Source organism: Anas platyrhynchos, chromosome 33 (genome assembly GCF_047663525.1).
Source record: "Anas platyrhynchos isolate ZD024472 breed Pekin duck chromosome 33, IASCAAS_PekinDuck_T2T, whole genome shotgun sequence".
Lineage (NCBI taxonomy): Eukaryota > Metazoa > Chordata > Aves > Anseriformes > Anatidae > Anas > Anas platyrhynchos.
This window is the reverse complement of record NC_092618.1, coordinates 5,817,166-5,831,756: the sequence shown is the minus strand read 5'-3', so window position 1 is coordinate 5,831,756 and position 14,591 is coordinate 5,817,166. Positions and strand designations below refer to the sequence as shown.

Genomic DNA, 14,591 nt, shown 5'->3' with positions numbered 1-14,591 from the left:
TGACTGGGGGGAGGGGGGAATTGGGGGGTGATTTTTTTTTTAGGGGGGGGGCACTGGGGAGACCCCCTTCTCGGGGGGAGGGGGCGGTTTTTTTTGGGGGGGGGGGGGGGGAGCCGCCGGTTGGGGTGGGGGAGGGGCGGGGAGGCCGCGGTTTGGCGGGGGGGGGCCCGGGGGGGCCCCGGTTTGAGGGAAACGGGGGGGGGAAGGGGAGACCCCGGGGTTGGATTTGGGGTCGGGGGCTTGGGGGGGGGGGGGGGGCCGGGGGTACCGGGGGGGGAGGGGGGGGCCGGGAGCCACTCACCGCCGGGCCCGCGGCCACGGAGCGCCCCGGAAGCGGAAGTGAAGGCGCTTCCGGGGGCGGGGGACGGGACGGGACGGGACGGCGGCCGCTCATTGGGCAGGGAGGGTCACGTGGGGAGCTGGGGCGGTTGGGGGCGTGGTCTCGCTGGGGCGGAGTTTGGGGGCACGGGAGGGGGCGTGGCTTCGGGGCAGGGGGCGTGGCTTTGGGGCTGGTGGGCGGGGTTTTCCGGGTTGTGGGCGTGGCTTAAGGCTGGGGGCGTGGTTTCGGGCTGGGGGCGTGGCTTCGCGCGTCCGCAGCCCCCCCGTGCCCCCAGAGCCCCCCAAATCCCCAACCCCCCCCGTGCCCCCAAATCCCCTCCCCAACCCCAAAACCCTCCCCATGCCCCCAACCCCCCCCACCCCCCCAATTCTCTCCCCCCCCACCCCCATGACCCCCCAGCCCTCCCCATACCCCTAAACCCCCCCACTGCCCCCCCCGACCCCCCCACTGACCCCCAGCCCCCCATGCCCCAAAACCCACCCCCCACCCCCCCTGCCCCCCCAACTCCCCCCGACCCCCCCAACCCCCATTACCCGCCCAAGCTCCCCCAAATCCCCATAACCCCCCCAACCCCCCCATTACCACCCCCAACCCCCCCCAAAAACACCCCAACCCCCCCCGTACCCCAAACCCCCCCCCAAACCCCCATAACCGCCCCCAGCCCCCCCCATACCCCAACCCCCCCAACCCTCCCCCATGCCCCCCAAACCCCCCCAAAAACCCCCATAACCCCCCCATTACCTCCCCCAGCCCCCATTAACCCCCCCAGCCCCCCCCATACCCCAACCCCCCCCCCAAACCCCCATAACCCCCCCAGACCCCCCCAGCCCCCCCCCCAGCACAGAGGCAGACGAGGACTCGATGGCTTGTTGCCCCCCCCCCCTCTGGGGACAAGGGGACAACGTGGGGGGGGGTGTGGGGGGGTGACACAGGACCCCCCCCCCCCCCCATCCCCCCCCCCCAGCTGCCTGTATTTTTGGGGGGGGGGGGCGCAGGGGGGTGCCGGGGACCCCCCACCCCATAAATATAGTGCAAAGCGGCTCCGCGCCCCCCATGTGGGGGGGGGTTGTGGGGGGGGGCATTGTGGGGTGGGGGGGGGATATGCGGGAACCCCCCCCCAAATTTTGAGGGGGGGGGGCTCCGAGGTCCCCGAGGCGCAGGTCGTGGCCGGGGAACATGTGGGTGCCCACCAGGCTGGCGGTGGGGTGGGGGTCCGGGGGGGGGTGCGGGGGGGGCTCGGCCAACAGCTCGGCTAAATCCGGGGGGGGGGCTCCTGGGGGGGGCACCAGCAAAGCGGGGGGGGGCCGGGGGGGGGAAAGGGGCGTAAAGCTGAGCAAAAGGGACCAGGGGCTCCGGTTCGGCTGCCAGGAGGGCGTAGGTTTCTTCTGGGGGGGGGGGGGAGGAAAAAAAAATAAATAAATTGGGGGGGGGTCAGGGTCACCTCCCCCCCATACACACACAGAGCTGGGGGGGGGAGAATGGGAGATTTGTGCCCCCCAAAAAATGGGTTGTGTGGGGTGGGGGGGATGGAGGGTGGTCCTAAAGTGGGGGGGGGGAGATGGAGGGGGGGCAATAAGGGGGGGGCAACACAAAATGTGCAGTGCCCTCCCCCCGGTGTTTGATCCGTGATTTGGGGGGGGCACAACAATTGGGGGGGGGCTGGGGAGCCGGGGAGAGATGGGGGGGTCATCCCAGGACATGGGGGGGGGCACAAGATGGGGGGGGGCACAATTTGGGGGGGGGCACGATACATAGGGAGGATACCCCACAACATGGGGGGGGCACAATATTTGGGGGGGGGCTACAATATTTTTTGGGGGGTCTACAATAATTTGGGTGGCCCCACAATATTTTTGGGGAGCCCAAAATATTTTTGAGGGCCCCACAATATTTTTTGGGGGGGTATAATTTTTTTGGGGGGGGCTACAATATTTTTGGGGGGGGCTACAATAATTTGGGTGGCCCCACAATATTTTTGGGGAGCCCAAAATATTTTTGGGGGCCCCACAATATTTTTTGGGGGGCTATAAATTTTTGGGGGGGGGCTATAATTTTTTGGGGGGCTCTAGAATTTTTTTTGGGGGGGGCTACAATATTTTTTGGGGGGGCACAATATTTTTGGGGGGCACTCTCCCACCCTTGGGGGGGCTTCTCCCACCCTTGAGGTCACCCCCCCGAAACGGGGACCCCCAGCACCGTGTGGGGGGGCTCCCCCAGGTTTTGGGGGGGGGGCTCTCCCAGGCCCGGGGGGGTCCCCAAAATTTCCCCCCCCCCCCCCCGTGACCCCCACCTGCTGCCGACAGCGGGGCGAAGTGCTCCATGTAGAGGGGGGGCGGCTTCCTGCGCTTGGCCTCGATCCCGTACGGATCTGGGGGGGGGTCCCGGGGGGGGTTAAAGGGGGGGGTCCCGTATTTAGGGTGCCCCCCCCGGCCCCCCCCAGCACCCACCTGAGCCCGAGAGCTCCTCCAGCAGTTCGGGCATGCCGCGCTTCCGCTTCACCTTCACCCCGTAAGCGTCTGGGGGGGGGCACAGGGGGGGGGGGTGGGGGGGGGAAATCCCCGTGTCCCGGTCCCCTGTGTCCGTCTGACCCCCCCCGGTTCTGTGTTCCCTGTCCCGGGGTCTCCTGTCCCCACCCCATGGCCCCGTCCCTGTCCCCATCCCATTTCTCCCATTCCCATCCCACCTCTCCCACCCCAGTCCCATAGCCCCTGTCCCCATGTCCCCATCCCATATCCCCCGTCCCCATCCCCATGTCCCCATCCCACTTCTCCTGTCCCAATCCCATGTCCCCATCCCACTTTTTTTATCTCCATCCCATGTCCCCATCCCTATCCCACATCCCCCTGTCCCCACCCCATGTCCCCATCCCATTTCTCCCATCCCCATCCCACCTCTCCTGCCCCACGTCCCATCCCAGTCCCCTACCCCATTCCATGGCCCTATCCCCGTGTCCCCATCCCATTTCTCTCATCCCATCTCCCCATATCTCTATCTCCATGTCCCCATCCCACCTCTCCTGTCCCCATCCCTGTCCCCATCCCATTTTTTCTGTCCCAGTCCCCATGTCCCCATGTCCCCATCCCACTTCTGTCCCCATCCCCATGTCCCCATCCCATTTGTCCCACCCCCAGCCCCCCCATCCTCACCCCACCCCACCTCCCCATCCCATATCCCTCATCCCCACCTCCCCATGTCCCTGTCCCATTTCTCCCACCCCCACCCCACCTCCCCATCCCTGTCCCCACCCTATGTCCCCCCCCCATTTTTTGTCCCCATAACCCCACATCCTGCTCACTGTGCTGGCGGGGCAGGTACCCCCCTCATTATTTTTTGCCCCCCCCGCATTTTTTGTGCCCCCCCTCACCGTGCTGGCGGGGCAGGTACCCCCCCCATACCCCCCCCCCATTTTTTGCCCCCCCCATGTTGTGCCCCCCCCTCACCGTGCTGGCGGGACAGGTACCCCCCCCATACCCCCCCCCCACCCCATAACCCCATACCCCCCCCCCCACCCCAAATCCCCCCCCTCACCGTGCTGTCGGGGCAGGTACCCCCCTCATTATTTTTTGCCCCCCCCCATTTGCCCCCCCCCCCTCACCGTGCTGTCGGGGCAGGTAGGTGAAGCTGAAGGCCTCGCTGCAGACGCTGTCGGTGAGGCGCTGCAGGAACACCTCCACCTGCACGGGCTCGGCCAGCTCCAGCTGCTGGTACGGGGGCGTCTTCAGCACGATGGCCACCTGCCGGTGCACGTCCGCCTGCGAGAAGTCAGCCCGCGCCTCCCACGTCTCCTTGCGGAACACCACCGCGATGTCCTCTGCGGGGGACGGGGGGGGGACGGGGGGGGGTCCCAGAAAAAAAAAAAAAAAAATTAAATTAAATTAAATTAAAAAAAAAAATTAAAATTAAATTAAATTAAATTTAAAAATTTAAATTTGAATTAAATTAAAATTTTAAAAAATTAAATTAAATTAAAATTAAAAAAAATAAATTAAATTAAAAATTTAAAAATAAAATAAAATAAAATAAAATAAAATAGTGTCCCCGATCCAAGAAATCCGCCCACACCTCCCACGTCTCCTTGCGGAACACCACCGCGATGTCCTCTGCGGGGGGGGGCCCAGAAAATAAATAAAAAATTAAATTAAATTAAATTAAAAAAAAAAATAAATTAAATTAAATTTAAAAATTTAAATTTGAATTCAATTAAAATTTTAAAAAATTAAATTAAATTAAAATTAAAAAAAATTAAATTAAATTAAAAATTTAAAAAAATTAAATTAAATTAAAAATTTAAAAAAATTAAAATAAATTAAAATAAATTAAATTAAAATAAAATAAAATAAAATAAAATAAAATAAAATAAAATAAAATAAAATAAAATAAAATAGTGTCTCCGATCCCAAGAAATCCGCCCACACCTCCCACGTCTCCTTGCGGAACACCACCGCGATGTCCTCTGCGGGGACGGGGGGGGGACGGGGGGGGTCCCAGAAAAAAAAAAATAAAATAAATAAATTAAATTAAATTAAATTAAAAAAAATAAATTAAAATTAAATTAAATTTAAAAATTTAAATTTGAATTCAATTAAAATTTCAAAAAATTAAATTAAATTAAAATTAAAAAAAAATAAATTAAATTAAAAATTTCAAAAAATTAAATTAAATTAAAATAAAATAAAATAAAATAAAAATAAAATTGTGTTCCCAATCACAAGAAATTCACCACTGCGATGTCCTCTGTGGGGACAGGGGGGCAGCCGGGGGGACCCCAGAAAAAAAAATAAAATAATAAAATAATAATAATAAAAATAAAATAAAATAAAAATAAATAAAAAATAAATAAAAAAATAAAATAAAATAAAATAAAATAATTGTGTCCCCAATCCCGAGAAATCCCCCACCGCGATGTCCTCTGTGGGGACACGGGGTCAGCCGGGGGGTGGGGTGGGAGGGGGGGCCACCCCCTAAAAACCCAAACTGGATTTTTTGGAGCGTCCGCACCTTTCTGCACCTTGTCGCACAGCAGGTAGAGCTCCTCGCCCCCCGTGCAGGGGCCGCTCTCCTTGTTCATGCGGCAGATGCGCAGCTCCGACGTGTTGGTGGACTCTGCGGGGGGGAACTGGGAATGGGGCTGGGAACTGGGAATGGGAACTGGGCTGGGAACTGGGAATGGGCACTGGGAATGGGGGTGGGCACTGGGAACTGGGAATGGGGCTGGGAACTGGGAATGGGGCTGGGAACTGGGAATGGGGCTGGGAATGGGGCTGGGAACTGGGAATGGGCACTGGGAATGGGGCTGGGAACTGGGAATGCGCAGCTCCGACGTGTTGGTGGACTCTGCGGGGCGGGAACTGGGAATGGGAACTGGGAACAGGGCTGGGAACTGGGAACGGGACTGGGAAGGGGCTGGGAACTGGGAATGGGCACTGGGAACGGGACTGGGAATGGGAATGGGAACTGGGAATGGGGCTGGGAATGGGCACTGGGAAGGGACTGGGAATGGGCACTGGGAACTGGGAATGCACAGCTCCGACATGTTGGTGGACTCTGCGGGGCGGGAACGGGTGGGAACTGGGAATGGGGCTGGGAACTGGGAATGGACACTGGGAACAGGCACTGGGAAGGGACTGGGAATGGGCACTGGGAACAGGACTGGGAAGGGGCTGGGAATGAGACTGGGCACTGGGAATGGGACTGGGAACGGGACTGGGAATGGGCGCTGGGAACTGAGAATGGGACTGGGAACAGGCTGGGAACTGGGAACAGGACTGGGAAGGGGCTGGGAACAGGCTGGGAATGGGTGCTGGGAACTGAGAATGGGCACTGGGAATGGGACTGGAAATGGGCTGGGCACTGGGAACAGGACTGGGAACAGGCACAGGCTGGGGACTGGGAACAGGACTGGGAAGGGGCTGGAAATGGGCTGGGAATGGGCACTGGGAACAGGCATCGGAATGGGACTGGGAATGGGCTGGAAACTGGGAATGGGACTGGGAACGGGCACAGGACTGGGAATAGGCTGGGAATGGCAACAGGCTGGGGACTGGGAATGGGACTGGGAACGGGGCACAGGCTGGGGACTGGGAACGGGCTGGGAATTGGGAACAGGCACTGAGAATGTTCTGGGCACTGGGACCGGCACTGGGACTGGGATTGGGATAAGGCATTTGGGACTGGGATTAAGATGAGGCACTGGGACTGGGACGAGGCACTGGGACAGCGATTGGGATGAGGCACTGGGATTGGCATTAGGATGAGGCACTGGGACTGGGATTAGGATGGGGCACTGGGATTAGGAACCCTGTAGGGAGACTGGGACCATGATGAAGCACTGGGACCAGGCACTGGGACTGGGATTAGGACCAGGCACTGGGACTGGGATTAGGATGAGGCACTGGGATTAGGAACCACGTAGGGACACTGGGACCACAATCAAACACCGGGCACTGGGACCACATACAACAACCGTCCTGGAACCCCCCCCACCCCCCCGACCCCATTGACCCCATTGACCCCATCGCCCCCCTTGACCCCATTAACCCCATTCACCCCATTGACCCTATAGACCCCATCGCCCCCCTTGACCCCATTCACCTCATTGACCCCATTCACCCCATTGACCCCATAGACCCCATCACCCCCACTGACCGCCTTGACCCCATTGACCCCATCGCCCCCCTTAACCCCATTCACCCCATTCACCCCATTCACCCCATTGACCCCATAGACCCCATTGACCCCATCGCCCCCCTTGACCCCATTAACCCCATTCACCCCCTTGACCCCATGACCCCACTGACCCCATCGCCCCCCTTGACCCCATTAACCCCATTCACCCCCTTGACCCCATGACCCCACTGACCCCATCGCCCCCCTTGACCCCATTAACCCCACTGACCCCATTGACCCCATCGCCCCCATTAACCCCATTCACCCCACTGACCCCATTGACCCCATTGCCCCCATTAACCCCATTCACCCCACTGACCCCATTGACCCCATCGCCCTCATTGACCTCATAGACGCCATTGACCCCATACACCCCATCGCCCCCATTGACCCCATTAACCCCATTCACCCCACTGACCCCATTGACCCCATCGCCCCCATTGACCCCGTTCACCCCATTGACCCCATCGCCCCCATTGACCCCATTCACCCCATAGACCCCATCGACCCCGTTGCCCCATACTCTTATCAAAGATGGGCTCGGACAGGACGGGGCTGAGCATCCTGGTGCGCCCCGCGCCGTCCTGGTAGGACGCCTGGAAGCAGATGCGCACCACGTTCATGTCCACCTCCTGGTGGTTCTTCAGCGAGCCGGCTATGAGGGGGGGGCACCGGGGGTCAGAACCCATTGGGGGGGGTCCCCGGTCCATCCCCCAAAACCCCCCCGGGACCACCTTTAAAGGGGTCGATGCCCAACTGCAGCTTCCTCTCGATGGCCGCTTCGATCTCCTTCTTCTTCACGCACTGGATGCCCAAATTGCTGAAGCTGCCGGGGGGGGGGGCGCATGAAAAAAGCTGGGGGGGGGCAAGGAGGGTTTTTTTTGGGGTCTGGGGGGGGGAACCCACCTGTGCTTGGGGTTGCTTTTGGGGTTGCAGCAGGACCTGGCACAGCCCGTTGCTGCAGTCCTTGCCCACCAGCCCGTGGGGGTGCACGCGGTGGGGCCAATCCTTCCACACCAGGCACGCCGTCACCTTCACCTCGGGGATGGCCTGGCAGTTTAGCAGCTGGGGGGGGGACCAAAAAAAAAAAAAAAAAAAAAGAGGGGGGGGGAAAAGGTGAGACCCCCCCCCGGCCATCCCCATTGTGCTGGTTGTTGTGGGGTGGCGGGGAAAGGGCTGCGCCCAGGGGTCATTTGGGGACACGGGGGGGGTGAATATCGGAGCCATCAGGGCCCCCCCCCCCCCCAAAAAAAAAAAGGGGGTCTCACAATGGACCCCCCCCAAAAAAAAAAACAACCTGGGGGTCTCACAATAGATCCTCCCCCCCAAAAAATGGGGGTCTCACAATATGGGGACACGGGGGTGGTGAATATGGAGAGAGCCATCAGGGCCCCCCCCCCACCCCCCAAAAAAAAAAGGGGGGGGGTCAAGGTGAGACCCCCCCCCCCCGGCCATCCCCGCTGTGCTGGTTGTTGTGGGGTGGTGGCGCCCAGGGGTCATTTGGGGACACGGGGGAGGTGGATATTGAAGGAGGAGCCATCAGGGCCCCCCCCACCCCAAAAAAAAAGGGGGTCTCACAATGGACCCCCCAAAAATAATGGTGGTCTCATAATAAACCACCCCAAAAAATAAGTGTCTCACAATAAACCCCCCCCAAAAAAATAGGGGTCTCGCAATAGAACCCCCCCCAAAAATGGGGGTCTCACAATGAACCCCCCCCCAAAAAAGGGGAATCTCACAACAAATGACCCCCCCAGCTCTCCCAATCCCCCCCCCACACCCCTTACACCCCCCAACCCCCACCCCCAACCCCACTCCCCACCCCCATGGGGCTCCAACCCCATGCCCCCCCACACCCCCTGCCCCCCCATGACCCCCATCACCCCTCATGACCCCCCCATGACCCCCCGTGCCCCCCCACCCCCCATTCCCCCCCACAACCCCCATCCCCCAACCCCCCTTCCCACCCCATGGGGCTCCAACCCTGTGCACCCCCACCCTCCCTACCCCCCCCATGCCCCCCCCGTGCCCCCCATCACCCCCCATGACCCCCCCACACCCCCCAACCCCCCTCCCCACCCCACAGTTCTCCAACCCCATGCCCCCCCACACCCCCTACCCCCCCCATGCCCCCCCCAGTGCCCCCCCCGTGCCCCCCCCATCACCCCCCATGATCCCCCCCACACCCCCTCCCCACCCCACGGATCTCCAACCCCACGCCCCCCCCACCCCCTCTACCCCCCCATGACCCCCCCAGTGCCCCCCCCATCACCCCCCATGACCCCCCTCACCCCCCCTGCCCCCCCCCCACTCCCAACCCCACTCCCACCCCATGAAGCTCCAACCCTGTACCCCCCCCACCCCCTACCCCCCCATTACCCCCCCAGTGCCCCCCCGTGCCCCCCAATCACCCCCCCCATGACCCCCCTAGTGCCCCCCCCCATCCCCCATCACCCCCCATGACCCCCACACACCCCCCACACCCCCTCCCCGCCCCATGGTTCTCCAACCCCATGCCCCCCCCACACCTCCTCCCCCATGACCCCTCCCAGGGTCCTCATGACCCCATCGCCACTGCCGCCCATGACCCCCCATCCCCCACCTCCCCCTCCCCGCCAACCCCACAACCCACCATCACCATCCTTCCCCAACCCCATCCCCACCCCTCCCCCACTCATAACCCCCATCCCCCATCCCCCATCCCCCATAGTCTCCCCCATGCCCCAGTGCCCCTGCCCCATACCCCACCCCTGCCCCCATCAACCCCACACCCCCATCCTCCCCACCCCAGCTGCCCCTGCCCCACCCCTGATGGCAGCCTGCCTGATGCTCCCAGATGTGGGCCAAGGCCTCACACTGATGAGCAAATGGCCTCTGTTTGAGCTGCAATTATGAAGGAGAAAGGCTTGGAGTGACACCCCCTCCTGCCCCCGCTGACGCAGCCCCCGCATCGCTACAGAGGTGGGGAGGGAGAGGAGAGCGCCGAAGCAGCAGGCACAGGCTGGATGAGGAGGTGGATGGGGTGGGAGGGAGAGAAGGTGGGGAAGACGGCCCGGTGGGCCCGCGCGGTCCGGGCGCGCGCGCGTGGGATTGGGAGGCCTGCTTGGCCAGCCTCCCTCAATGGTGTTTTGAGTTAATTAATTAATCAATTAATTAATTATTCATAATAAGTGATTAATTCAATTTATTAATTAATTCTTTTTTTTTTTTTTGGGGGGGGGGGGCAGAGGCAGGAATCCCACTGCAACCCGTTCATGATTAACACCCCAATTCAAACTGGGAGAGGGCACCAGCACTGTCCCACACGGTGGCCTATGGCCAGTCCTGATGACACTCTAACCCAACCTTGAGTTAAATGACCTCAAGTCTCAGCCTGATCCCAAGTTGCTATAGCAACCCATTCCTAAACCTCAACCCTGCATGCCATGCACTCATTTTAATGCAAATGCCTCCCATGCAAATTTATAATCCCAATCACAATGCCTTCCCTCATGATCCTGCATGCCAATCACCTAACCCTCATTGCAAATCTTTTAATATAAACACTGCAAATGTTCTTACCTAAAATTAGTGACCTTAATGCAGTCCTGCATGCAAATACAATGGCCTAAATCCAAATACTAAATCATAAACATAGCAATCACAACCTAAAATACAATCACCAACCCTAATGCCAACCCCAGCACTCATGCAGCCCTGGTGCTAAACAGCCCCAACCTCCATCCTCAGCCCCCTCCCTGGTGCCAACACCTGGCTGCAGCTCCCAACCCCTCCCCTCATGCCAACCCCAACCCTCATGCCACCCCAGCCCAGGGTAACAAGCAGAGTGGTGGGTGCACAACCACCAGTCATGTGAAGGGAAGGAGGGAGCAGAGTCTGGGATGGGGGGGGCCGAGTTTAAGAGAGGGATGAGCTGAGAAGGTGGGAGGAGGCTGTGGGAGGGTGACGGCCAGGACTCATGGGTGCGCGGCATGCACAGGGTTCAGGAGACATGGGCAGGAGAACTTGCTGAACGATTATGGAGGGGGCACGTCGGCTGGAGACGGTGGAGCAAACGTGGAGGCGAGCTGCCCAGAAAGAAACAGAGGGAGGAGCCGCCATGCCCCCACGACAGGGACCCACCAGTACAGCAATCAAGGAGGAGCCACGATGCCCCCAAATCAAAACTCCCCCCTCCCCCACAACCCCATCCCCCAATCCCCCAAAACAATTTGGGGGGGGGTCCAACCTATCCCCCCCAAAAAAATCCCCCCCCCCAAAAAACACCTCCCAAAACCCATTGCCTCCCCCATTGACATGCCCCGCCCCCAGTGCCCCAGAACCCCCCTGCCCCTCCCCGTCCCTGGCTCCCTCCCCTCCCCACAACCCCCACCCCCCTGCCCCATCCCCACGACCCCACACACACACACCAGCCCCACTCCCCACCCCCAAGCAAGCAGCCGGAGCTGGAAATCCCAAACACCATTGACCCCAGTGCTGCATAACCTCCCGGGGCATGTGCCCAGGGCCTGTGGGAGGGTCTTGCACCAGATCCCTGGCCTGGCCATGGGTACCCCCTCCTCAGACACCTGGCTCTGGAACCCACCTTCTTCATCACCCACTCTTCGCCTCCTCGCCCCCTCAACCAGTTCATCACCCACCCATCGACCGCCCGCCTGCCTGATCGCCACCACCTCCACCATCGATCCATTCCATCCACACACACCCCCTGCCACTTGCCACCACCCCCTGCTCCTTCGCCCACTGCCTCCACCTCACCCCATCTCATCACACCCCTCTCCACCCCACCTCCCCCTGCCACTCATCCCATTCACCCCCTCCCCTTCCCCCTCCCTACCTCACCACCACTTCCTCCACCCCACCTGCCGCAGTGGCCCCCACCCCCTCCGGGAGGAGCCCCTGCTGCGGGGAAGCCCACGTGCAGCCCACCAAATGGCAGCCCCAAGGAAGCAGCAGCAGCAGCAGGACTCAGAAGGGAGGGAGGGGGCGGTCATTTGGGTCCCCTCCTCAGCTTCAGCTTTGGCTCTGACCCCTCCCCCATACAGGGCAACGGCAGCGCCAGAGGGGAGGCGGCGGCGGAGACGCAGAGGCAGCAGCCACCACAACGCCTCCAGTCGAGGCAGCATCTTCATCATCAGCCCCGGGCCCTGTGTCCCCCGCCCCATGTCCCCCGCCACGTCCCCCCCGCCATGTCCCCGGCCATCTGACCCCCGCCATGTCACCCCACTAGTACCCCGAGTGTTGGCCCCTTCGCCCCGACAGTCACCCCATCCCCCAGCCATCCCACAGGGTAATCTGCCCAGCCCCCAGTCATCCGCCCCCCGGGCAGCTGTCTCCCCCCGGTCATGTCCCCGGCCTGCGCCCCCCGGGCCCCGTCCCCCCCGGTGATCTATCACTCCCCCGGGCACGGTGGCCCCCCACCTGCGGGTGTGCTCCCCTTCCCCCCGGTCATGCATCACCCCCCATAGCCCTGCAGCATCATCCTCCGGGTGGCTGCTGCCCCATAGCTCCGTCCTGCCCGGGCATGTGCCTCCCCCATCCCTTCCCCCTGCTCCATGCCTGCGTGCGTGCTGCCCCATCCCTTCCCTCCACCATGTCCTGAGTGTTTTGCCATCCTTTCCTCCACAGTGCCAGGCCATGCTGCTCCCCCATCCCCTCCTGCCATCTCCAACCCTGTGCCCCGCCCCCTCCCCATCCCTTCCCCAATCTGCCTCCCCAGGCCCCTGACCTACCTGGCAGTCCCCGCCTGGTCCTCCGTCTCCTGTCCCCGGGGCACAGGGCCTGCCCTGAGCTGCTGGAGGAGGGCAAAGTCCAGGGGTGCCGGTGCCCAGGGTGCAGGCAGAGGGTAAGAAAAGGAAAGGCGGGAGATTTGAGCCTGTAAATTCATCACAAACTACCCCAAAACAATTTGACCCCAAAAAAATGACACTAAAATCACTCATATCTGGTATATGTAGCCCCAAACCCTAAAAACGTTCATTTTTTGAAACAATGTTCTCCCCCCCCCCCCCCAAAAAAAAAAGGCTCTGATGATGATTTTGGTTTCTATTTGCCCTTTTTGGCCGGTTTCGTCGTTTCGGCCATGGCAGGCTGGACTCGGCGTCGTGACCGACGGCGCCCGAGCCCAGCCGGGGCCCCGCCCGGCCCCCAAATCTCTGCCTAAGGACCTTTTAATGGTGATGGGGGGAAAGGGGTCACGGCGCCCGGTCTCTCCCAACACTTTGGGAGCTCTGGGCAATTTGGAATTTTCAGGAGATGGCAACAGGGCTGGAGCTATGTAACAAATCTACCCCAACATTTCAATTAATTTTGGGGATTTTGGGAGTTTTTGAAAAGATCATCTGGGATTATAGGCGTGAGCATGAGAACCCTGCCCGGCCAACATTTCAACATTTTGGTTTTGTTTTTTTTTTTTTGAGACGGTCACCCACTGGGGCTGTGCGGCCTGAAATTCTGCCCCCACAGTTTTGGGAGTTCGGGGTTTGTTTTCGTGAGAGCAGCCTGGGCTGGAGTTGGGCAGCAAGTGAACATTGGCCACAACTCAACTTGGCTCTGGGTGAATTGGGGGTTTGTTTTTTCTTTTTTTTTTTTAGGGTGACAGGGCAGTGTAAGGTAGACAGTGACCCCCATTTTGGTGCCCAGGATCTTTTTAATCTTCGGAAAACCCAACCTACGGACTTCGGTCGCTCCGGCTGCTCCAAGGGACTCATCCGGGACTCGAACAGGAACAACGGGCTACGAACCACTATTGGACCATGGACATGTACCCAGGGTGGGAGAAGATAATTTTTTTTGAGTGAGACTCATTTGGTGCAGAGGAAAGATCATGAATGAGAGCATACAACTCTCCATGAGGCAGGATAGGATGGGCATGGGATGTTCTAAATTGTTATAAAAGCAAAAAGTTCAACTTTGCTCCACTGTATTTTTTCTCCCCCTAATCCATCTACTAAGGCTGGGAGAAGCATGGGATTATGAAGCATGATTATGCATGGGTCTGCCCACACAAAAGGGGGCAGTGGGGGCTGCAGAGGCTGGGGCAGGTGGGGTGGTGGGTGAGGCTGTACTGAACTCCAGTTTGGGGAAACACGATCTCAAAAAAAAAAAAAAAAAGCAAAGGCAAACAGCCAGGTATGTTGCAGCCCCTCCTGCTGCTGCCACAGTCCCAACAGCCCGGGGAGCACTGCAGCAAATCAGAAGGGGAGCTGGGAGTCCTCCTGGAGGGGTTTGGGGGGAATGATTTAATTTTTTTTATTTTCCTACCTTGGTCTTTGGCACCGATTTAGAGGTGCCAGAGTTTAGTCCCATCTACTCAGCAGGGGTTCACAACCCCAACAAGACTCCAGCCTGCACGGTGCACACCTAAGGAAAGTGCCAACCAAGGAGTGGGGCACCCAATTCACCAACAGCTCTTAAGCAGTTCCTCAGAAGGGCAACGATTTTGCATACTTCCATCCTTTTCAATGCCAAAGAAAATCCCTAAGTGTGGTGTCATGGGGGGGAGGAGCTGGTAAATTTTATGGGAAAATAACTTCAGATTCATTTATATTGATGAAGATGACGGCAAGCATTCGTCCAAGCCAAA

At 59.3% G+C, this 14,591-nt stretch overlaps 1 protein-coding gene across 1 annotated transcript; it reads right to left on the bottom strand.

The window, feature by feature from the left end:
- Window positions 1-297: 297 nt before the first annotated feature.
- On the bottom strand, window positions 298-7,956 carry RELB (RELB proto-oncogene, NF-kB subunit). The gene is made up of 9 exons (XM_072029976.1): window positions 7,913-7,956; window positions 7,741-7,832; window positions 7,530-7,661; window positions 5,339-5,443; window positions 3,936-4,151; window positions 2,788-2,856; window positions 2,631-2,708; window positions 1,387-1,725; window positions 298-389 (listed from the first exon to the last, which is right to left on the bottom strand). The coding sequence occupies exons 3-9, from the start codon at window positions 7,627-7,629 to the stop codon at window positions 298-300; spliced, it is 999 nt and encodes a 332-aa protein (XP_071886077.1). The 5' UTR covers window positions 7,630-7,661; window positions 7,741-7,832; window positions 7,913-7,956.
- Window positions 7,957-14,591: the final 6,635 nt, after the last annotated feature.

What these genes read in the sequence shown, in the direction of transcription:
- RELB (XM_072029976.1), bottom strand. Translation starts at nt 7,629, where the DNA reads ATGAACGTGGTGCGCATCTGCTTCCAGGCGTCCTACCAGGACGGCGCG. An exon ending in GGAGGAGCTCTCGGGCTCAG is followed by an intron (nt 2,709 to 2,787) that starts GTGGGTGCTGGG and finishes ACCCCCCCCCAG; the next exon opens with ATCCGTACGGGATCGAGGCC. An exon ending in CCCCCCCCCACATGGGGGGC is followed by an intron (nt 390 to 1,386) that starts GCGGAGCCGCTT and finishes CTGCCCAATGAG; the next exon opens with CGGCCGCCGTCCCGTCCCGT.